At 50.8% G+C, this 24,487-nt stretch overlaps 1 protein-coding gene across 2 annotated transcripts in view; it reads right to left on the bottom strand.

Annotated features, from left to right (window-relative positions):
* CTSE (cathepsin E) overlaps positions 1-24,487 on the bottom strand; it is a 91,378-nt gene that overhangs the window by 39,649 nt on the left and 27,242 nt on the right. For both annotated transcript variants that reach the window (XM_073666945.1, XM_073666946.1), the window contains exon 5: positions 21,714-21,913. In XM_073666945.1, coding sequence (XP_073523046.1) covers positions 21,714-21,913 — 200 coding nt within the window. The remainder of the gene's footprint in view (positions 1-21,713; positions 21,914-24,487) is intronic.

Here is a 24,487-nt window from a genome sequence, read left to right as displayed (position 1 = left end):
CTTCAGCCTGTTATTTCCTGCGCGGCACTGCACCCACCATTCCTCCTCACACTGCCCTGAGGCCCGCTCCACCTGTGGGGAGCCGTCCCATCTTAGCTGCCCATAACACCAGCCTCAGTGGACCGTTGCAGCGCGGGTGGCCCTCACCAGACACCACAGGTGGCATAGTCGAAATTACCACTCAACCCTGATAGCCCATTCAATCTTTTATGTGACTGCCCTGGGCACGGACCGGGTCCGGGCCGCGACTGCCTCCCATCCCCCCAACATCAGACCCGGCTCCGTGTAACCCCACTTCCCAGGGTGAGGGCTGAGAGCGTCACATACTTGACGTAGTCGGCAGGATTGCGTGCCCGCAGCAATGGAAGAGAATAACCCCCATTGCTGTCGGGTACTGTGTGCCTTTTTCACTAAAAGACTGTAGTTTTACACTTCACGTGGCGCCGCCCAAGAAGAACGGACGCCATTATGTGCAAAAACAACAGCAACCAAAGTCCTCCCATTGTGGGCCTGGCTCCCCAATGGCGCCAAAAGTGCAGACCGCCCCCTCCAGCAGAGACAGTCCGCATAGTAGTGTCCGTCAAGACGGATGGGACGTCCCAAGGAGTGCCCATCAGCCAGTCCTGCCCTCCCCTGGGTGTATTCGCATTCACACCTGGACTGGTCCGCGAAGAAGGACCAACAGCGGCTCCCGTTAAAGCCGTTGCCAGCACCCCCGGTTGCCTGTCCAGGACGAGAGGAGAGTAGATGGGACAACCAGGGGGTGGGGGGGGGGACCTCTAGTGTGACACTGTAGTCTGGACTTCCTTGTACATAGTTTGCACCTACTTAGGTGCTCCCTATTGGTTTTATGCAGAACCACTTCTACTTCTATCTCTGACCTCAGAAGTAAAACCTCTTTGGAGTGGCTCTACTGGAGGTCCAACCCCGGACTCCATGCCCTGCAGCCTCCCCAGGGCCTACGTTGAGGGTTTGGGACAGGTCCCTCATGCTGCTGAACTGACACTTTTCTACTGATCTGTCTACATGCATAATGTCTCTTTACTGTTTTTCTACATTTATACTGTCTATATATTTATCATGCAACGTTTAAAGTGTCCTTACCTCCCATAAAGGGAAGATCCTTTTATTGTTATACAAAAACTTGAATGTCTGTACCAACTTTTTACTCTATTGCAGCCCGCGGACGTGCTGTGTTTCACCAGGGGGGAATGTGGCGCCCCTGAGGGTTCAGTCGCCACAGGGGTACTACACCTCAGTAGAGGTGTGGTATCTCCTCTTTCAGGTAAGGATGGAGCACTTCTCAGGACCCTACTTCACCACTCAACACTACACCAGTCCTGTCCTGTAGGGGGCCTAAATGCACCAGGGTGCTGCCCCGGCCCGGGATAGAGGAGATGGGGGGGAACCAAAGATAGGGGGAAAAATGTAGTAGGTGAGGGTGGAGGACACACTTTTAGGATGCACTCATTGATTCATATATAACCAACGGCCATCTTAAGTTCAAGGTCTTTGGTTGTGGGTCTTCGGCCGGAAGGCAGCGCAGGGCCTCATCTAGCTGGAGGCTTACGGTCCTCGGTCTCAGGCCTTGAGACGAGGAGCGGGGTGGAGTGATCGGCGGTGGAGTATTGGCGCCTCCACCCCGGCCAGGGTCCCAGAAGCAAGAAGGCCAAGGCGGGGAGCAGAGGAGAAAGTTCCGTAGGCGGGGAGCAGAGGAGAAAGTTCCGTAGGCGGGGAGCAGAGGAGAAAGTTCCGTAGGCGGGGAGCAGAGGAGAAAGTTCCGTAGGCGGGGAGCAGAGGAGAAAGTTCCGTAGGCGGGGAGCAGAGGAGAAAGCTCTGTAGGCGGGGAGCAGAGGAAAAAAGCTCCGCAAGAGGGGTGACCGGCCCCCGATATCTGACTTTGTTACTTCACGTCTCAGTCAGAAAAGCCCAGAGGCTTAGTGGATCTCAGGAGGGATACGGACGGAGCGGCATACGCCACCTGTATCTCTCACACTGCGTTCACCCAGTGGGACCCAGGTCACATGACTCAATGACGTCATGGCAGGTCCTTCACAACACCGCGACCCATACAGCAGACCAGACAGAGGGGAGAAATTTTTTTATTTTAAATTCTTTTTTTAACAGGTTCTGTGGTACCCAGGTCTGGAAGAGCGTCTCCTCTCCTCCAAACCTGGGTACCATCCGCACATTGAACCGTGTGATATCCGCATGTGCAGATGCAGTGATGCGGATGTCACGCAGTCCAATGCAAGTCAATGGCGGCGATTACGCTGCGTGTCCGCAAAATTAATGGATTTACGCTGCGGATTGTTCCGCAATGAGATAATCCGCAGCGGAAATTTCCGCAGCATGTGCACAGCACATGCGGATTATCATTCGGGACCATGGGGCATGTATTACCAAGCGTTTTTTAAGCGTTTTCGCTGCGGAAATTTCGCGGCAAAAACGCTTGAAAAACGCATAATGGGCACAAAGCCTTAGACCAGTTCAGAACTGACAATCTACAGGAGAGCACCGCCAGGAAACTGGGAGGCAGAGGAGTGGCGAGCTCCTGAAGAATGAAGATTAACACACGCCTTTAAAGAGAATCTATCAGCAGGTTTTTGCTATGGAATCTAGTGCAACATCATCTAGGGCAGAGAGCCAGAGTCCAGCGATGTATCACTTACTGGACAGCTTGGTGCAGTTTTGATATAATCATTAGTGATGAGCGAGCACTAAAATGCTCGGGCACTCGTTGCTCGGATCGAGCAAATTGGAATACTCGGGTGCTCGACCCGAGCAACGAGCTCAATGTAAGTCTATGGGAAACTCGAGCATTTTTCAGGCGGCTCCCCCCGGCGGTCTGCAGAGTGCCTAAAAATTGCCCAAATCGATGGGAACAGTGCTCAAATGACATGGGAACAGCATGGGGAAGACCCCTGGAAGCATCTCTGACTCCCAGATCACTGCTGTCAACAACGTTGTCAGAGTATTACGCCACTTTTACGGACTCACAATAAAACGTACAAAAATAAAACCAAAATGGATTTTCCTGGGAAATATGTTAAGGAACATCCTTTCCAGGGTAATGACTTGTATATAAGGCAAAATAAATAACCAAAAGCAAAAATACTCCTCCACACCTTGGGCTATGTTCACACGTAGCGTTTTTGATGCGTTTTTGCACTTTTGCATTTCTTTCAACCAAGACAAATGCATTCACCAGGAAATGTCATTTTAACATTTTACAACCTTATCCGGCCATGTGGTGTGTGACACATCATCAGACACATGCATACAGTGCTGAAAAGACATGGGAACAGCATGGGGAAGACCTCTGGAAGCATCTCTGACTCCCAGGTCACTGCCTAAAAGTGTGCCCATCATAAGTGATACTTGGCGCATGCGAAGATGCCTCCCGCCATGCACCTGTCGTTGCAGACTTGCAACAATCACCATCCACGTCCTTGTCCCAGTGCAGCATTCAGTTGTCCCTACCCCATTCCTTGGAATGCAAGCGCTAGTATGCAGGCAGCCACCCACCCACCCACCGACAGGCTGCAATACTATACTGCCAAATTGTTGACAGATGCTTGCACTTGAAATGTGGCCTTTTAGGCTCGTGGAGGCAGAAGCTTTTCACAACCTCATGCCGGCGGCGGCCGGGTGTACATACTAGGTCCCCAGCCACCACTATATTTCCCGGTATCACCTCCGCCTTCCACAAGCACGGGTCCCACAACATTACCCATGCCCTCCCCAGTGCACTTACTGGGAAGGACCGCCTAACCACAAACAGGTGGACAGGTGAATGTGGCCAGGGACGGTACGGAGCCAGTCCACAACTTTTTTTGCCAAGGGTTGTATTTAGCTCGGTGAAAGGACTGGCATAGAGGGAAACCGTATGTACCCTGCGTGTCATTTCTCCCAGGAAGTCCTGTAATTGAGCTTGTTGCAGAAGCAATGGCAGCCCGTCCAACATCAACTCGCACTTGTCGGTGGTGCTTTGACACACACACCTCTTTCTTTGCGCATTTACTTTCTTGAATACAGAGTTGGACAATGGCCTGATCTGTAATGCGGTTTGAGAAATAACATGCATAAGCATGGCCGATCCACATTAAAAAAGCAGCCATAGAGTGTCCGGGAACCTTCCCCCACACTTTTCTTAGCCAGGGCTGCTTTTTGGCAGGGTTGGACAGGCCCACCAGAGAACCGGAGACTCCACCGGCAGACCCTGGCTTCTCCTTCAGGAGAGTTCATAGTGCCGAGGTGAGGCCATGATGATGATAGAGGCCACCATCTGCTTAGTTTTCTGTTACTTGGAATGCAAGTGCAAGTATGCAGCCAGCCACCCACCTACCCACAGGCCGCAACACTAAACTGCCAGATTTCTGGGCAGCTCTTTGTGACTCGCCCCCTGGGCCGTGGGGTACCCGGAACCGGGCTTCAGTGCGATGCTGGGAGTAGTAGTGGCAACCCGATCCCGTGGCTCAGAGTGGTCAGACCAGATGCTGTGGCAGTCTATTTGTAGGGTTATGAATGTCCGTCTACACCACCCGTGGATTGCGGTCAGGGATGACCGCCACTGCAAGGCAGACCGCTGAGGCTGATGTTGGTATGCAGCACAGGGATAGGATAACTCCCCACGGGAAGAGTGTAGCCTCAGGGCAGTGTAATAAGATGCTGGGGGTGATGGTGCAGGCGCAGCATAAATAACACCGAGTCCAATGATGCAGTCCAGGGTTTTTACTCACAGTTGTTATCCTTGTCACCTCTGTCAGCAATGACTGCCCAAGCCGTGCTGCGTCCACCAGGTGAGGGGCTCGGTCAACCACCAGGCAACTCAGGAGTATTGCACAGGACCCCCTTCTGTCCTTTCTCTGGCCTCTCGTGCCCCACCAGTGACTAAACTTCTGTCCAGCTTCCGCGGATCTATGCGGGCAAACGTTGGCCCCCGTTTCCCGCTATCCTATATGGTGCCTTCCTAGCAGGTTTGGCGGGGGGGGGGGGGGTCGCACCAATAGATGATCACGACCTCCGGTTTTTGGCTGAGGGATAATTTACCTCCACCAACTTGGGAATCCGGTACCCTTCCACGACCTGACCCTTCACCCGATATAACGCGGGTTTGCAACGGTTGCTGTCCGTTCTGCTCTCTCTTAGGGTCCCTTCTGCCTCCTTGTTTCTGGAGCCTTTCTACTCCTCTGGCTCTACTCTTTCCTTCCTTCTCCTTCTTCTCTTCTCCTCTCTGGCTCCGGCCTTTTCTCTAGGCCTGCCTTCTGAGCAGAGCTCCTACAGAGCCCCTGCTCCCTGTCACTTCTCCACTGTACTGACCACTGAACTAAGATGGCTCCCACCTTTTATGTGCTTCTCTGTGTATGAGCTCAGGTGACCAGCACCCAATGAGCTCCTTCCTATGCTCCAGAAACCGTCCCCTTCTGCTCCTACATCACTGGGTTCTCTCCCCCCTCCCCACTCCAGCCAGGGACATGGTCAGTTGTGCCTGCAATTATATGGGAGCACCGTCGAGCTGTCCCCCAGAAATGGGGTGAGTGTGTGTATGCAGCTATTGAGCCCTGGTCCATACTCCATCCTTACCCGGGAGTAAAATATCACACCTCTGGTTGAGGTGCAATACCCCTGTAGCAACCGAACCCTCGGGGCGCTACATTTGCACTTGAAATATGGCCTTTTAAGCTCATGAAGGCAGAGGCTTTTCACAACCTCATGCCGGTGGCTGCCGTGTGTCCATTATCGGTCCCCAGCCTCCACTATATTTCCCGGTATCGCCTCTGCCTTCCACAAGCACGGGTCCCACAACATTACCCGTGCCCTCCCCAGTGCACTTATTGGGAAGGACCGCCTGACCACAAACACGTGGACAGGTGAATGTGGCCAGGGACGGTACGGAGCCAGTCCACAACTTTTTTTGCTGACAGTTGTATTTAGCTCGGTGAAAGAACTGGTGTGGCACCCTGCTACTACAGGTACCACAGGACCCAAAGGGTGCATGGATGGACGTCTCCACAAGAGGCCCTCACTACAAACAGACACCTCCACCCTTCCACCTCAGACCACCAGAGGGAGCCCTGTTAGGGATATATAAACTGGGGGGTGGAGTTAGTTAGTCTGTCAGTAGTCAGTCAGTAGTTAGTCAGTCAGAGAGTGTGCTGACACTGAGAGCAGTGAAGACGCAGTACGTCTGCTGCTGTACTGAGGGCCCTGAGTGTGGCCGAGGCAAGGAGAGAGAAGAGAGGAGTTAAGGGGGCAGAGGAGCATCTGAAGCTTGCCCCAGGTCGCAAGCAGGACACCGGGTCCGCTCCTACAGGGTTCTCTACACCCAGTAGGGACAACCGGCATACCAGGAGGCTTCCAGACCCCTGGTCATCCTGAAGCTGCCATCAATTACAGGACTAGGAACCACGAAGGCCCCGGCGTCCAGGGATAGTGGTTGCCAGAGAAAAGTCCTACTACCGAGCAGTCAGGTGAGAGAGCAAAACAATATAGAAGCTAGGCCAAGTTCCAGGCTGGCCAGAAGCTTAGAGAGAGGAAGACACGGACCAGGAGGCCTACAACCCGCTCACTGGAGAGAGTTCTGAAGTGCACCCTTCCTATTAAGTACCCTGGACCCTACCTGCGGTTACACCAGTAAAGGTACTGAAGCGAATCCCCTGTGTGCGTGTCCGTCATTCCCCCTGACCCGACCGGGCCACCTCTCACTTGCATCCCTTCCATCAACCCTGCCCCGGGGGCCCGCTCCACCTGTGGGGAGCAGAAACATCCCAGCTGCCATCCCATCACCCCGGAGGTCTGCAGTACCGCCGGTATTCATTACCGGGAACCACAGGTGGCGTCACGAGACAAACTGTTAACAAAAACAAACCCCTTTTTAAAGAGTGACCCAAGAGTATGGGCCCGGGAGCCGACTGCTGTGACATCCTACAAAGAAGGTAAATGCTCGGGTACCGAGTCCCCCCCCCATATCAATCTTGGGCGAATCACTGGCATAGAGGGAAACCGTATCTACCCTGCGTGTCATTTCTCCCAGGAAGTCCTCTAAAGCTGCTTGCACTTGAAATGTGGCCTGAACATTACTGCTGGTACTTTTCTGTGGGAATTTGCTTGCCTCCTACCAGCCTGGAATGTTTCCAGCAAACTATGGTACGACGCCATGGTATTAGCACTGCCCCCAGTACCAGTAGCGAAGCCATCCCCAATTTCCTTCTCAGGAATTTTATTTGGTAGACTGAGTGGCTGCCCAAATACATTTTCTCACAAAGGAGCTGAAGACAGAGTGGCAGTAGGTGCAAGTTTCTCCAGCCTGTTAGATATTAGAGGGTGAACTTTGTATGTTCTCCCCGTGTTTGCGTGTGTTTCCTCCTCAGTAAAAAAGCAGCCATAGAGTGTCCAGGAACTTTCCCCCACACTTTTCTAAGCCAGGACTGCTTCTCGGCAGGGTTGGACGGTCCCACCAAAGAATCCTCTGGTGTGCCTTGGCTTCTACCTCAGGAGAGTTCATGATAGCGCTACCTTTGCAGCTGCTATGGGGCTCTTGAGCGGGTGAGAAAGGTTAGCCCTCAGAATCAAATCCTCTGGTGGGCACAATGTTTTTCAATCTGAAACAGCTTCTCAGTGGGAGGTGTATTTCACCACAGTCATATTCTTTAGCTCGGTGAAAGGACTGGTATAGAAGGAAACCGTATCTACCCCGGCTGTCATTTCTCCGTCACCAGGTTCCGCCCATTGTCACACACGGCCATGCCTGGCTGTATGTTCAGCAGTGAGAACCACAGATCAGGCTGCGGTGTTACAGCTTTCAACAACTCTGCAGCGCTGGGCGGTTTGTCAATTAAGCATGTTATCTTCAGCACAGCCTGTTGCCGCTTGGCCAAGGCAGTGCTGCAGTGCTGTCAGCTTGTGACTGATGTGGTCATTTCGGAGATGGAGGAAGAGGTGCATGAGCTGAACAATGTGATTACATTGAGGTTAAATTGGTGACGCTGTTTTTTATACTAAAGAAAGATCCTATTGTTTTGGGTTTTTTTACGTTATTTTTTAAGACAAATGCATTCACCGGGAAATGTCATTTTAACATTTTACAACCTTATCTGGCAATGTGGTGTGTGACACATCATCAGACACATCCTGTTTTATTTATGATGGAGGGACTCTGAAAGTCATAAAGCCTATTTTTATAGGGATATCAGACGGCCTTTACTATTCTTAAAAGGCCAGCAGTCGGCCCTAGCTATTGTTAGAGAGCCATCAGCCGGCTATGCTTTGTTGTTCCCATTATTAACAAATGGGTCTCCTATACTGTTATTGTGTAGCCAGTGACTGCAAGGGCTGCCAAAAATTTGAATGTAGCCCAATATCCCTTTGAAGAGACATAGAGGGGGGTCTCAGTAAAAATAAATGTTCCCATTATAAAGGAGCGGGTCTCCTATAGTGGTAATGCCCATGCTGTGACTGCAAGGGCTGCCAAAATTTGGGAAAAACCCCACTAAGAATTTAAAGACACACAGAGCAGGGCCACAGTAATGACAAATTCCCTTTAGAAAGGAGAGAGTGTCCCATAGTGTTGGCCTATGCAGTGAATGCAAGGGCTGCCAAAAATTTGGAGGCACTTCAATGACCCTTGGAAGAGACGTGAAGGCGGGCCTCATAAAAAAATGCTCCCATTAGAAAGGAGCAGGCCTCCTATACTTGTAATGCCCATGCACTAAGTGTATGGGCTGACAAACATTTACCCCTGGGGGGGTATACATGAACATACTGTATAAAAAAATTTTTTTACGGGCATCATAAACACCCTTTAAAAAAATGATGTGGGTGTTGCATCACGGACCACGGTCACCCTGGTGATATGGTGGTGGAGGATGAGGAGAAGGAGGAGGACAAGAGCAAATAGTCAAAATCAGGAAGCGTATACCCATGTGTGGGTGTGAAAAGGTGCATGGGAATACACCTCCCAAGAAAAGACACTGGATTTGAGTTTATGTTGCTCTGCTATCATTCGGTGGTGTTGAGAAGTCTGGCCCAATCCAGCCCTTGTTCATTTTTGTAAGAGTCAGCATTTTCAGTTGACAGGCGGATGCGCTTATCAGTTATAATTCCACCAGCGGCACTAAAAACCCACTCTGATAAAATGCTGGCGGCAGGGCAGGCCAGGACCCCCAAGGCATAGAGAGCCAGTTCATTCCACGTATCCAGCTTGATTACCCAATAATTATAATGCACAGCGGAATCACGGAGACGTTGGTACGGTTGGCAAGGTACTCCCTCAGCATCTTCCCAAACTTTGCACTCCTTGTGAGAGTACCCTGCGCCTCACGGCTTGTGCAATGGGAGGGTCTGAGAAAACTCTCCCAGAACTTTGACAGTGTTCCCCTGCCTCTGCTGGATTGAAGTTGTCTCTCTCGCCTGTACTCCTTGGTTGTCCAACGAAGTGTGCCCTCGGCCACCAGCGTTTTCAGATGGGAATTTTTTTTAATAGTTCCGCAACAAGGGCCTTCTGGTACTGCCCCATTTTTGTACACCTGTCCGCCTCAGGAATAAGAGATAGAAAGTTCTCCTTGTAGCGTGGGTCTAGAAGTGTCAACAACCAGTAATGACTGTCACCCAAAATTTTGAGAACGCGAGGGTCATGGGAAAGGCAGCGTAACATAAACTCAGCCATGTGTGCCAGACTACTAACAGGCCTCACCAAGAGGATGACTGACCATGCTCTCCTCCTCCTACTCCTCCTCTCTGTCCTCTGGCAATCCACACTGAACAGACGGTATGACAGCTGTGCAGGTAGTACCGTCTATAGTGCATGAAACTAGCCCCTGTCCTTCCTCCTCCTCCTCCTCTTACTCATTGTCACCCAATCCACGTTGGGATGAGATGAGGCTTGGCTGTGTGTAATCACCCTGTATGGTTCCTTGCTCCATCTCATCGTGCTCCGCCTGCAATGCATCCTCTTTGATTATGAGCAGAGAGCATTTAAGAAGACAGAAAAGCGGGATAGTGACGCTAATTATGGCGTCATCGCCGCTCACCATCTTGGTGGAGTCCTCAAAGTTTTGGAGGATGGTACATATGTCTGACATGCATGTCCACTCCTGAGGTCTTATGTGTGGAGTCTGAACTGAATACCGACAGCCTTGTTGATGCTGGTACTCAACAACTGCCCTCTTCTGCTTACAAATCCTTCCCAACATCTGCAGTGTAGAGTTCTAACGCGTGGGGACATCACACACCAGTCTGTGAACCGGAAGCTGCAAATGCTGCTGAAGCACGGCAAGGGCGGCGGAAGCTGTAGCTGACTTTCTAAAATGGGCACACAGGCGGCGTATTTTAACAAGCAGATCCGGCAGCTCCAGGTAGGATTTGAGAAACCGCTGAACCACGAGGTTAAGCACATGGGCCAGGCATGGTACGTGGGTGAGCTCGCCTCGCCTCAGAGCCGCCACCAGGTTCCGGCCATTGTCACACACGACCGTGCCTGGCTGTAGGTTCAGCGGTGTGAGCCACAGATCTGCCTCCTCTTTCAGAGCTGTCCACAACTCTTCAGAATTGTGTGGTTTTTCAGTTAAGCATATTAGGTTCAGCACAGCCTGTTGCTGCTTGGCCGAGGCAGTGCTGCAGTGCTTCCAGGGGTCCCGGCTTCCACTATGTTAACCCAGTGTGCCGTCAGCGAGATGTACCATCCCTGCCCACAAGCACTTGTCCACATGTCCGTGGTTAGGTGGACTTTACCGGTAACTGCGTTGTTGAGAGCACGGCTAATGTTTTGGGACACGTGCTTGTGTAATGCGGGGACGGCACACCGGTAGAAATAGTGGCGGCTGGGGACCGAGTACTGAGGGACGGCTGCCGCCATCAGGTTGCGGAATGCTTCAGTCTCCACGAGCCTAAAAGGCAACATTTCGAGCGCAAGCTGTCGTGAAATGTGAAAATTTAGTAGTGTGGCCTGTGGAGCGTTGGCTGCATATTTGCGCTTGCCTTCCAAGGACTGGGGTATTGACAACTGAATGCTGCTCTGGGACAAGGACATGGACGTGCTTCCTGATGCTGCTACTTGAGAGTGTGCAACGACAGGTGCAGGGCAGGAGGCATCTTCGCATGCACCATGGACAGGGGATTGGCTTGCATGCACAACAGCGGAAGAAGCAATGGTGCCACCCGCAGACACTGTTCCTGGACCCTGGGGTTCGGCCCACAAAGTCGGGTGCTTTGCTGCCGTGTGCCTGGTCATGCTGGTGGTGGTCAGGCTGGTCGTTTTGCCACCCCTGCTGATGCTGGCCTGGCAGGTGGTGCAAATGGCCTTTTTGGGGTTATCGGCAGAGTCTTTAAAAAACAACCAGACTCGGGAAGATCTAACAATTGTACTGGCAACTTCCTTCGTGTTGGTGTTACGGGGAACGGTTGCCTGCCTTCTGTCTGCGACCGCCACACTGCTTCTTCTTGCCTGTTGGGGTGCTCTGCCTCCCTCCCCCTGTGTGCTGCTGTCCTCGCTCTGCATGTCCTCCTGCCAGGTTGGGTCAGTTACTATATCATCCACCACCTCGTCTTCCACTTCCGCACCCTGGTCCTGCTCCTGACTTTCTGGCAATTGTGTCTGACGCGCCCCCTGGGCCAGTGTTGTTGGGGATACCCGGAGCCGGATCAGATGGGGGTTGTAGTCTCCGAGTGGCTGTGACCCGGTCCGTGCCCAGGGTGTCAAGCTCAGTGTGTGGCAGTCCTTATGATGTTACTAGATGTTCTTTTGTGTCGACTACGCCACCCGTTGATTTGCGGTCAATACGGCCGCCGCTGCAGCAGGGTCCGCTGATGCTGGTGATGTATGTGCAGCTCGGGTAGTATAACCCCCAACGGGAGGGGTATAGCCTCAGGGGGTCAGTTGCAGAGGATGGGGGTTGTGATGGTGCAGCGAGGATTGAAATGAGACTCAGAGTCGGGCTGTGCAGTTCAGGGTTTGTTTACTTACTGCAGTTGTTCTGGTCACTCCGGCCTTAAGTGACCACCCGAGCCGTGCTGCGTCCACCAGGTCCTGGACTCAGCCAACCCCCAGGTGATTCTGGAGCGTGGTCCTGAGCTCCCTTTCTGTCCTGTCCTCTTCTCTGGCCTTCCCCACCAGGGATCCACCTATGTCCGGCTCCCTCGGGCCTCTTGGTGGTAAACCCTTGTCTCTGGGTTCCCTGACCCTATTCCTGGTCTGCCTTCCGGGTGGATTTAGTGGGTGATCGTGGCAGATCGGTCCTGCCCACGACCTCCGGTTCCTGGCTAAGGTGTGCTGTAGCCTCTGCCAGCTTGGGATCCGGTACCCTGTTGCCAACTCTTCACCCTCTGGTCTAATTTGGGCTCTTGGAGTTCCTTCTTTCTCCCCCTCTGGGTCCTTCTTTCTCCTCTCTCTCTCTCTGGGCCTTGGAGCTGCTCTTCTCCTCTGCTCTGCTTCTCTGACTCAACTCTGACAGACTGACCTCACTCTGCAAAAGACCCTGTCCTAAGATGGTGCCCACCTTATATACTCCCTCTATGTGTGAGCTCAGGTGACCAGCACCCAATGAGCTCCTAGCTTTACCCAGGCTGCTCCCCCTATCTGCCCCTACACTACTGGGATGTTCCACCCCCCCTCCCACTCCAGCCAGGAACAGACACTGTCGTACCTGCACATTTCTCTAGTGGGAGTACCATCGGTCTGTTCCTCGGAAATGGGATGTGTGTAGTGCATGCAGCCTACTGAGCTCAGTTCCACACTCCATCCTTACCCGGGAGTGGAATATCACACCTCTGGGTTGAGGTGCAATACCCCTGTAGCAGCCGAATCCTCAGGGTGCTACATTCCCCCCTGGTAAATCACAGCACGTCCTCGGGCTGTAAGATATAAACATTCACAAACATACATTTTTTTTGTTTTTCAAAACATAAACATATAAAACATCATATATTATCAGCATAACCTTTTCATATAATACTTTTCATAAATAACACTCTTGTTCCTCCGGCCACGGTGCAACTTGTGACCGGGTAAAGTGCGACAGTCTCTTGAAGAAACACGGTTTCCTATAAAACCGGTAGGGGGCGCTTTAGGAAGCGCAACTATATACAAGGGAATTATGGCCGCTCTCAGTCCTCGGCCAGGTATTAGGAACTAGGGACACACGGGGTTAACAGTTCACTCTTGGCTGGTCCCAACGGGGACTATATTTTAACTAGAACAGTTCTTATACCCTGACGGGTAACTATGTACAGTCTCTCTCTACCGTACTTCAACGACGGCGTCCTCCTGCTCCTTCTTTGTGGACAGTTTCAGTTTCAGACCCGTCCGGGTCCTCTTGCTCCTCCTCACACCGCAGCTCCTCCTCCGTCAGGCGATGCACATGGAGGGCGTAGGGTCCTTTGGCACACTTGTGCCGGGTGAAGGTGACCTCGTCCCCTACATACAGGTCACGACCTCTGTGTCCCTCCGGCAGATGGCTTTCTACGTCTCTGCGGGTTACAAAGACGTCGCCGGGGGTCTGATGGTCTCTGATAAAGCCCCATCCGTGCTGCATGTTGAATTTTATCACAGTCCCGGTGGAAGGGGGACCATGAGCTGCACGGGGATTCCTCCTGGTCCGGCTCTTCTGCTCCGCGCTCCTTATCTGCGCTTGTTGTTCCCGGACCCGCCTCTCTCTCCGCTCCCTCTCGAAGACTTCGAGCTGCTGGCGGCAGCACTCTGCACGCTCCGCTGCGGCCGCCCGAGTCTCCTGAGTGAACCCCATGAGGTCTTCTCCGGTGGGGTCCCACTCGAACTGTGCCTCCTCCAGCGGGGGCGAGGTCCTCTTTACGGGCTTCGGAGCCGGAATCAGGGGCTCGCACATGGGCCTTGCTCTCTGGAGTTCCAGCTGAATGTACTCCTGGGGCCATATGAAGGGCTGCCCATCCGGGCACGTATGCTGGGCAAATAGATTTTCACCCAGGTGCGGCACTCTAGAGGTTGAGGGCGCGTTGATGGTAGCGGCGCCCGGGTCGACCAGGCCTTGCGACCAGGCTTGGGGCACCCTAAAGGCAAAGGGCACCGTAAGAACGGCGGCGCCCGTGGTTACTCGGCCCTGCGACCAGGCCGGTGGCTCCGCGGAGGTAGGGGGCGCTGTTTGAATTGCGGCGCCCGGGTGTACTAGGCCTTGCGACCAGGCCGGTGGTATTTCCTGCTTGGCCACGCTCGGGGTCGAGGCGTGTGACGTCACAGGGGTCGCGGCTTCCGTTTGAGGCCTAGTCTGCGGCGGTGACGTTGCAGCGACGGGCACGGCAGGGGATACTTCGGGCTCTGCGACGGGGAGCTGGGGCAGGCACGCGGTTTCCCGGCTCGGGGTAGTGACGTCCCCTTTACCTGCCTCCATTCGTTCGGCTCCCTTCTCGGCGCCGTCTCCGGCCTTCAGTCCTCCTGCGCCATCCTCAGAGGCGGTCTGTCTCCTCGTCTCGGGTGGCGTGCTCCGCTGACGGATTTCGGTCTGCTGGGCCATCTCTCGGCTCCACTCCGCCAACGTCTCTCGTTGCACCCGGGCCATCCTCCGTGCGAGGCCCTCCAGCGCGGTCTGTGCACACTCCCGGTCTCGGGGGAGCTGTGTTAGGATCTCCAGCAGGCCTTCTGGAGTGGCGACCTGCAACAGGCTCCTGACCACTGGGTCGGTGCTGCCTGGAGTGGCGGCCCGCATCAGGCTCCTGACCGCTGGGTCGGTGCTGCCTGGCTCTCCCTCCATCTCCGGGTAGGCTCTCTCTGGACTCTCTTCCAGACGTCTTGTCTCCGGGTGCGCTCTCTCCAGACTGCTCCAGGCGACACCCATCTTTGTTCTCTCCTTCTGTCTCCGCCCACATCGAGGGTGGTCCCGGGGCAACTTCAGTTCCAGGGGCAGTTCTCTTACGCTGATGGACACTTCCAGCATCACAGTCTCTGTTGGTGGGCGCGGTTTCCGCTTTTGGCGCCATTCTTCGACCTGGCCCACGATGGGAGGTGGCCTTTTGCCACCCTCTGGCACGCCCATAATGGCGTCCGCTCTTCCAAGGCGGGAAATCTTTGGAAATGGCGGGAATCGTCTCCCAGTGGCGGGAAACTCCATGGATGGCGGGAAAAAGCTGCAAATGGCGGACAACCGGCGGGAAACGACCTGTGATGGGGCCCGATGGCGGGGACCCTCCGGAACCGGCAGGAGACTTCTTTTTAAGGTAACGATGAACTTTTCTTCAGGCACGCAGTACCCGGTTGTTGCGGGCACGTAATCCTGCCGACTACGCCAAAGTAGACGCGCCCCCTGGGCCAGTGTTGTTGGGGATACCCGGAGCCGGATCAGATGGGGGTTGTAGTCTCCGAGTGGCTGTGACCCGGTCCGTGCCCAGGGTGTCAAGCTCAGTGTGTGGCAGTCCTTATGATGTTACTAGATGTTCTTTTGTGTCGACTACGCCACCCGTTGATTTGCGGTCAATACGGCCGCCGCTGCAGCAGGGTCCGCTGAGGCTGGTGATGTATGTGCAGCTCGGGTAGTATAACCCCCAACGGGAGGGGTATAGCCTCAGGAGGTCAGTTGCAGAGGATGGGGGTTGTGATGGTGCAGCGAGGATTGAAATGAGACTCAGAGTCGGGCTGTGCAGTTCAGGGTTTGTTTACTTACTGCAGTTGTTCTGGTCACTCCGGCCTTAAGTGACCACCCGAGCCGTGCTGCGTCCACCAGGTCCTGGACTCAGCCAACCCCCAGGTGATTCTGGAGCGTGATCCTGAGCTCCCTTTCTGTCCTGTCCTCTTCTCTGGCCTTCCCCACCAGGGATCCACCTATGTCCGGCTCCCTCGGGCCTCTTGGTGGTAAACCCTTGTCTCTGGGTTCCCTGACCCTATTCCTGGTCTGCCTTCCGGGTGGATTTAGTGGGTGATCGTGGCAGATCGGTCCTGCCCACGACCTCCGGTTCCTGGCTAAGGTGTGCTGTAGCCTCTGCCAGCTTGGGATCCGGTACCCTGTTGCCAACTCTTCACCCTCTGGTCTAATTTGGGCTCTTGGAGTTCCTTCTTTCTCCCCCTCTGGGTCCTTCTTTCTCCTCTCTCTCTCTCTGGGCCTTGGAGCTGCTCTTCTCCTCTGCTCTGCTTCTCTGACTCAACTCTGACAGACTGACCTCACTCTGCAAAAGACCCTGTCCTAAGATGGTGCCCACCTTATATACTCCCTCTATGTGTGAGCTCAGGTGACCAGCACCCAATGAGCTCCTAGCTTTACCCAGGCTGCTCCCCCTATCTGCCCCTACACTACTGGGATGTTCCACCCCCCCTCCCACTCCAGCCAGGAACAGACACTGTCGTACCTGCACATTTCTCTAGTGGGAGTACCATCGGTCTGTTCCCCGGAAATGGGATGTGTGTAGTGCATGCAGCCTACTGAGCTCAGTTCCACACTCCATCCTTACCCGGGAGTGGAATATCACACCTCTGGGTTGAGGTGCAATACCCCTGTAGCAGCCGAATCCTCAGGGTGCTACATGTCTCATCATCGTCCACCTCTTGTGACACTTTCCCACCGTTGCCTTCGTGTGACCGTGGCTGCTCAAATATTTGGGCATCGCTACACGCGATCTCCTCTTGCCCCGCTTCAAGTGGACCGGGCGAGAGGCCCGAATCTATAAATGGAAAAGTGAACAGCTCTTCAGAGTGTCCAAGTGTGGGATCAGTTGTCTCTGGGTACTCAGCATGGTGGGAGGAAGGAGGATCAGGGTGAGGAATATGCGGTCCAGACTCACAGCTACTGAGACTTGACCGTGTGGAAGACAGGGTGGTGGTGGTGGTGGCTAAGTGACTGGAAGCATTATCCGCTATCCAACCAACAACCTCTTGACAATGCACTGGGTTCAATAGTGGTGTGCTGCGGTCCCCTAGAAATTGGGACAGGAAAGTCAGGCGAGAAGATGTGGGTGTTTGTTGTGGCACAATTTCGGCTTGCCCACGGCCCTGTCCTCGGCCTCTGCATGTACCATTGCCATCACGTCCAGTTCCCCGTCCCTTGCCACGTGCCTTGCCCATTTTAAATGGAGGACAGAATCTTCCACGCTCGCTACAAATGACTGAGTTTGGAGCGAACTTATATGTGATCCGTGTGATAGAGAAAACACAGTTTTAAATACCTGGCCTGTAGGTAAGTAGTTTGAACAGCAAACTGCGGTGAATTGCTTCAATGACACACTAAAGGAAATTTTTAATGGAGGCCAGAAATGGCAGTATTTTTTGACAACGTATATGTGATCCGTTTGACGGAGAAAACACAGTTTTAAATAGTTGTATTTCTAGCGCTCTAATATGGAAAGGACCTGGCTGTATTCTGCACTGCCAACAAGCAAATGGCGCAGAAAAACGGTGTTCTCTGGATTGCTTTTTAAGCAAATAATGAGGATTAAGATCCAAAGAAAAGTATTCCTGGCCCCTGAGACCTGGGCCTATTTCTAGAAATATCTAACAGCAGCAGAAGGCAGAATTGGAATGGAGCCTCTTGTGCTATATGCACTGCAGTCTGCTATATATCCTGCCTGCCTATACACCCTGCCTGCCTGATATCTCTGCAGATGGATTAGTCCTCAGAAGGACTGTTTGTTAAGATGGATATGTGTAGTGTACGGTTTTTCTCCCTACACTAACTAATACACGATCAAATGTCTCCCTGACACAGCAGCAGCTCTCCCTACACTGTCTGATCCGGAGTGACTGTGACTAGCATGGCGGCGCCAGGTCTGATTTAGACCTGATGACTCTGTGCGGCCAGCCAATCACTGTAATGCCCACAACCAACATAGCTACGACATTACCGTGCATGGCAGGCAATCCCTGCATGTTCATTGGCTCTCTAAAGAGCGCCAAACATGCAGGGAGGGGACACGAGTTCCCGCCCGAGCAACACGGAAATACTCGGCGAGCGCCAAGCATCTCGAGCAGTGAGATGCTCGGGCGAGTACCGAGCAGTAGCGAGCATGCTCGCTCATCACTAATAATCATTGTTTACTCTGCTGTAAATATAGCGGTCCGAATACTGAGCTGTGTATAACCCCGCGCACACAACTGATTGGCAGTTTCCTGTATACATTTTATATTGTTATCTAACTGCCAATCATTGAGGGGGCGGGGTTACACAGATTAGCTGGACTGCCTTGCACACAACACCTAGTCCTGCAGTGACAACCTCCTACTGATAAAACACTGATTGTATTGAAATGACACCACACATCCTAATATGTGACATATCGCTGGAATCAGGATTTCTGCCTCTATATTATACTGCTCTCAGATGGAGGGATGAGGACTGCCCTGTCCTGACCCTGAAGACAGCGTCAAATTACAAGAATAGTATTGTGCAGGTTTGCTGAGTTTTGTTGTGCTATATGAAGTGTGTACTGTGTTTTTGGTAATGTAATGTAACTAATGTATAGTGTTGTAAGTACTGATGCTGCTGTGTAAATACTATATTGCCTATTTGTGAGTAACATGCAGTCAGCTCAGGTGTAGGGAAAGCATAGGGTAAGCACAGGATAACATATTGGTTAGTGCTTAGGGTAGTAGATAGTGACTGTAGATACATTAGGGCAAGATACAGTTAATATTTTGGGACAAGTCCAGATTGGGAGGGGAATAGGGCAAGTAGAAAAAGGAATGACTTCCTGGTTTAGTTAGTATGTGGGAAAGTTTGTGAAAGTGTTCATTGGAGGCAAGGTGAAGTTCAAGGCGCAGTGGGCTGGAAGGACGGGGTGGACAAAACTTTCTGGCAGTATGAAGTTGTACAAAACTCCCTGCGGACATTCCTGCAACATCTGGAGCTCAAGGCCCAAGTCGGGGGCTATGGAGAACACCGAAAACTCTTCTGTATAGACGAAGATGGATGTGGAATGCAGCAGATTTTGGGAATACTGCGGTACCAGACAGGAAACCGCTATAGCTAACAGGATCTGTTAAAGTAGGCATAGTCCGAGCTGAGCTTAAGAAAATGCTGGAAATGTACTGTATGAACGAAGCAAGTGGCGAGGGGTGTTGTGCCCGATACTGCATGTTAAAGACTGATGTACTTGAACTGTAAAGTTGAACTTGTTAAAATGAACTGGGTGCCCCCTGATGTGTGTGCCGCTGATCCTGGAATCGAAGACGTGGAGTCAGCAAAGGCCTCTGGCATGAAAGTGAGTGTAGCGCACCTTACACAGCACAACACATATGGACTGGGACATGATTTGTTTGTAAAGTGCCAGGGCGTTATGGAGCAGCAGCTCGCCCATGACTATTGTCCTGGGCACCTTACACAGATTACATAGCAAAAGCCTGCTTATAGATTCCCTTTAATGTTAACTATCTTATTAATTATTATTATTATTATTATTTAATGGCCTTCAGCTCAGTCTCAAGCCATGGCGACTTGATGGGTGGACGATCTGTAGAAAGATCGATCTTGTGCAAGTTTATATAGGCCCACCAGAGTTGTATCCACCGTTATCTTGTGGAGAAGTTATAGTTATAATGTAACGCACAGGGCTGCCAAATTGCAGGGCAGACAGGGAACAGAAGGTCAGGAAATCCAGAAAGGAGGGCAGAATCATCAGGTGAGAGGGTAGTCAGAGAACAAGCCAGGGTCCATTACAGGAGATAATAAAATACAGCAGAGCAATACAACCAGGTAGCAAAGCTATAACTGGCAGCCATAGACTGACTACTGAAGGCTTAAATAGCCAGGAACCTCGCCCATGGCTCCAGCAGGGAAATAATCAAGGTTAACCCCTCAATTACGAAACAAAGACAGAGAACAGAAAGAGCATAGGCACAGCAGGCCTAGGATTTAGCTGAGCAGAGCTTACACTGCCCAGCGGCAACTGCGGCCTTAACACCGTGCCGCTTAGTAGACGTGGCCGGAGCGTGTTCACACATGGATGTTATACAGAGCGCCTTTAAAAAAAAAATGAAAATAGTTGGTATTGTCTCATCTGTAAAAGTCTGGTCTTTCAAAATTTAAGATTAATAAACTTTTACGGAAAATACCATAAACAGAAAAATAAAGAAAATGCCTGAATTCCAGTTTTTCGTTCATCATACCTCCATAAAAATGCAATAAAAAGCAATGAAAACATTGTATCTATCCTAAAATAAGTGTCAATAAAATCATGAGTTCACCATGCAAAAATGAAGACCTCCCATATCTCCTTTGACAGAAAAATAAAAAAGTTATGGGTCTCACAAGATGGTGCCAAAAAACTACTTTTTTTTTAATTCAGATTTTTTTTCTCAACATTAAATTTAAAAAAATCAGTACAAGTTTGGTATCAACGTAATCATACTGACCTGAAGAATCATTATGACAGGTCATTTTTATCATACAATGAACGCCGTAAATAAAAATAAAAAAAATGTAAGCATTCCATTTATTCACTGCCGGAAGTATTCATATCACATACTTGGGATCACATAATTGCCCAATCTCACCACCAACACCAGAGAATACTGACAGCGTGCGCTGTGCATGATGTGAGGATTCACAAGTCTGCAGTCACACAACTGCAGACTTTCATGCCAAACCTGGACAACCCTTTTAAGCATAACAACCTTTTTTTTGCCTTTTAAGCATAAGCACCATTTTAAATCTAGTCTTTTAGGCTTTGGACCCTGTTCACCTAATATTTTTTTGTCTGTATTCAAGTTATACTGGATATAAAAAGTCTACATACCTCTGTTAAACTGCCAGGTTTTTGTCATGTTAAAAGACATACCAAGAAGAATCATTTTAGAACTTTTTCCATCTTCAATATGTATAATCTGTACAATTCAATTACAATGTATAGATTACAATGAATCTGGGACAAATGCTTAAAGGGAATCTGTCACCAGCTTTTTGACACCTAATCTGAGACTAGTGTAAAGAGATAGACATACTGCCCACAACCCCCTCTAAGATCAAGTGTATTGTTGTATTGTATAATGTGAACTGTGACATGCGTTAGTAGTGTTGGTATTGTAAACAATTCTAAGATCCAAGGTACTGGGTAACATCCTTCAAAAAATTTTATTGACACCAGTGTACACATATTTAACACCCCTTTAAGCGGCCTATGTGGGCAAGGTGTCCGGTAGTTCTCACCTCAATATAGCGCTGTGCCTCCACGTGTGATTTTCTGGTTTGTATTTTTTGATTCTGTCTCCCACAGGTGAAGTGTACGTACAATAAAAATTACAGACCTCTCCATTCTTTGTAGGTGGAAAAACTTGCAAAATCGGCAGTGTATCAAATACTTATTTTCCCCACTGTATGCTGCTGTGACCCTAGCCTAAAGGATAGATCATAAATATCTTAATCCTGGAAAACCCCTTTAATAGAGGCACGGACCTATAATGGTTTCTTTCTTAAGAGGACCTTTCACTGGACTTTTCTAAATCGTGCTGCTCCACTAATTCAGGAACAGTTTTTCTTTTACTTTTGCACCCCTCCATTCCAAAGTAATGACCCTCGGTATTAAAGGTGCAAATTTTTCCTTCAATTAACAGGGCGTACACCACAGAACTCCTCTGAATTGTCTACTATGATTTTTTGTTTTTCTGTGGTATCATGATGTATACAAGCCAGATGGAGGTTAAAACACTGGTTTGGCCCCTGCCTGACAATAAAGCCAAATAACCTTGTTTAGCGCACAGATCAGGAGCTTTCCTGGCCTTTGAATAGGACCTTTCTGCAATGATGGTCTCTGCCTAGAGCTGCTCCTGTTACCTGCTCATGTAGACCCCGAATACTGGCTGCTCCACTAAATTCTGTGCAATCATATTGTCAAACACCGGAGTGCAACCATCCACAGCAAGGGAAGGGTACGCCAGACCCAAAATTCCATCAAAATTTGCATCTTGGAAAGTGCTTCCAGGCTCAGACACACTTTCTGCAAACACTTGATTCTGCACAGTTATTCCTTGAACCTGAAAGATTAAATATATAGATTAGAAATGGAAGCAACAGATATACGATATGAAAAGTCTGTACGTAGAGAAAATAATTAAATCATAAGAGTGTAGCCAGGCGCGACGTTGGATTGGTATAGTCAAACTGTTACATTCGAGAAATCTGAAGATATGTGGAAGGAAGCAAAACAATTGTTGGTTTGTAATAAAATGTCTAAAAATACGTTTTCGTAGTTGCATGTAGACATATTGGGCATAATTTATCACAACTGTATGAGAAATACTGGCCATGTTTCCCATAGCAAGCAAACAAAAATCAGCTAAAATTTTTAAAGTAAAAAGGTCACCAGGTTTTTTGCCACCTAATCAGAGAGCAGCATAATGTACAGACAGAGACCCTGATTCCAGTGATGTATCACTTACTGGACTGCTTGCTGTAATTTTGATAAAATCAGTGTTTTATCAGCAGATTATCACTAGAGGAAAAGTAAACCTGTTGCCGTGTAGTCTTCCATATTCATGAGCTCTGTATTACCACACCCTCAGCACCAATTGGCAGGTTTCTGCCTATACACAGAGAACACAGAAAGCTGCCAATCAGTGTGTGTGTGTGCGTGTGTGTGTCCGTGTGTGTGTGTGTGTGGCGGTGGGGTTTAAAGATCTCAGTATTCAAAGAACTGCTGAACCTGCAGTAGAGAAAACAGTGATTTTATCAAAAGTGCAGCGAATTATACATTGCTGGAATCATGGACTCTGCCCCTACATCATGCTACTGAAAGAGTGGTGGACTGTTCTGTTGCGTTCCTGCCCCTGAAGACAACAATCGGACAATGTGTGCAGTGTCATGCAGTTTTACATGTAACGTGAATAGTGATGTGTCTCTTATATTGTGTGATGGTAATATACAGCATATAAGTAATGTCTCTGCAGGAAACGTTTGAAAAAGCCAAAGATGAGGTCCGTGTCAGACTGACAGGAAGGGGTTACTCCAAGTGGCTGTTAGACAGGGCTGAAAACATAATCAGTCACAAAGATAGAGCAGAGATGCTAAAAGAAACAGGAGAAAGGAAAAAATGTCATAAATATAGGTCCAATCATATAGACAAAAACCAAGGAGTCGTTTTTCTACCATATATAGTCCACACTTCTCAAATATTACTAACAGTATTAAAAAAAGATTACCTATATTATATCAAGATAAAAAACTAGAGAAAATCCTGACAAATCCTGTGAAATGTATTGCAGAAAAAGCTTCCACTGTAGGAGATATTCTGTCTCTAGCCTCTATCTCAATGATAATAATAAAAAGGAGAATTGGCTCAGTACTAGAGGGTCATACAAGAGCGGGCACAATATATGTGACGCGCCCCCTGGGACATATTCCGTTTTGAGGGGAATACCCGGCACCGGATCAGATGGGGGGGGTTGTAGTCTCCGAGCGGCTGTGACCCGGTCCCGTGCCCAGGGCGTCAAGCTCAGGGTTATGTGGCAGTCTTTACTGATGTTATTAAAGTTCGTTGTGTCGACTACGCCACCCGTTGTGATGCGGTCACTGTGGCCGCCGCTGCAGCAGGGTCCGCTGAGGCTGATGGTGGATGCGCAGCTTGGTGGGATAACCCCCAACGGGAGGGGTATAGCCTCAGAGGGGACAGGCGCAGAGGATGGGGGTTGTGGTGGTGCGGTGCAGCCGGTAATGATGACAGACTCGGGTAGTGCAGTTAAGGGTCTTTACTTACTGCAGATGTTCCTGGTCACTCTAGCTCCAAGTGACCTCCCGAGCCGTGCTGCGTCCACCAGGTCCTGGATCCGGCCAACCCCCAAACAAGTCCGGAGCGTGGCCCTGAGCTCTCCCTCTGTCCTTCCTTCAGCCGTCCCCACCAGTGATTCACCTAAATCCAGCTCCCTCGGGCCTTCTGTTGGGCAACCTTTGGCCTCAGGTTCCCTGACCCTCCATGTGGTGTGCCTTCAGGGTGAATGTAGTGGGTGACCGTGACAGACTCTGCCCACGGTCTCCGGTCTCTGGCTGGGGAATGTCTTTACCCCCACCAGCTTGGGTTCCGGTACCCTTCTGCTGACTCCTCACCCGGTGTTCTTATTTGGGTTCTTGGGTCCCTTCTTTGTCCCCCTCTGGGTCTCCTTCTTTACTCCACTCTCTCTCCAGGGCTGTTGTTTCTTTCTGCAGGCTTGTCCTCTGCATCTGACTTACTCTCTGCGTCTGACCCTGATCCTAGTTGGTGCCCTCCTTATATATCCCTCTATGTGTGAGCTCAGGTGACCAGCACCCAATGAGCTCCTACCACTACCCAGACTGCTCCCCCTATCTGCCCCTACACTACATGGGATGTTCCTCCCCCCTCCCACTCCAGCCAGGAACAGGCTCGGTCGCACCTGCACATTTCTAAGTGGGAGTGCCGTCGGCCTGCTCCTCTGGAATGGGATGTATGTAGTGCATGCAGTCTATCTGAGCTCAGTTCCACACTCCATCCTTACCCGGGAGTGGAATATCACACCTCTGGGTTGAGGTGCAATACCCCTGTAGCAGCCGAATCCTCAGGGTGCTACATTCCCCCCTGGTAAATCACAGCACGTCCT

The sequence above is a fragment of the Phyllobates terribilis genome, unplaced genomic scaffold (genome assembly GCF_046119375.1).
Source record: "Phyllobates terribilis strain yellow unplaced genomic scaffold, ASM4611937v1 Scaffold_2__4_contigs__length_985480577, whole genome shotgun sequence".
NCBI lineage: Eukaryota > Metazoa > Chordata > Amphibia > Anura > Dendrobatidae > Phyllobates > Phyllobates terribilis.
Note: the sequence above shows the minus strand (reverse complement) of the source record. Positions and strands in the feature narration are given on the sequence as shown.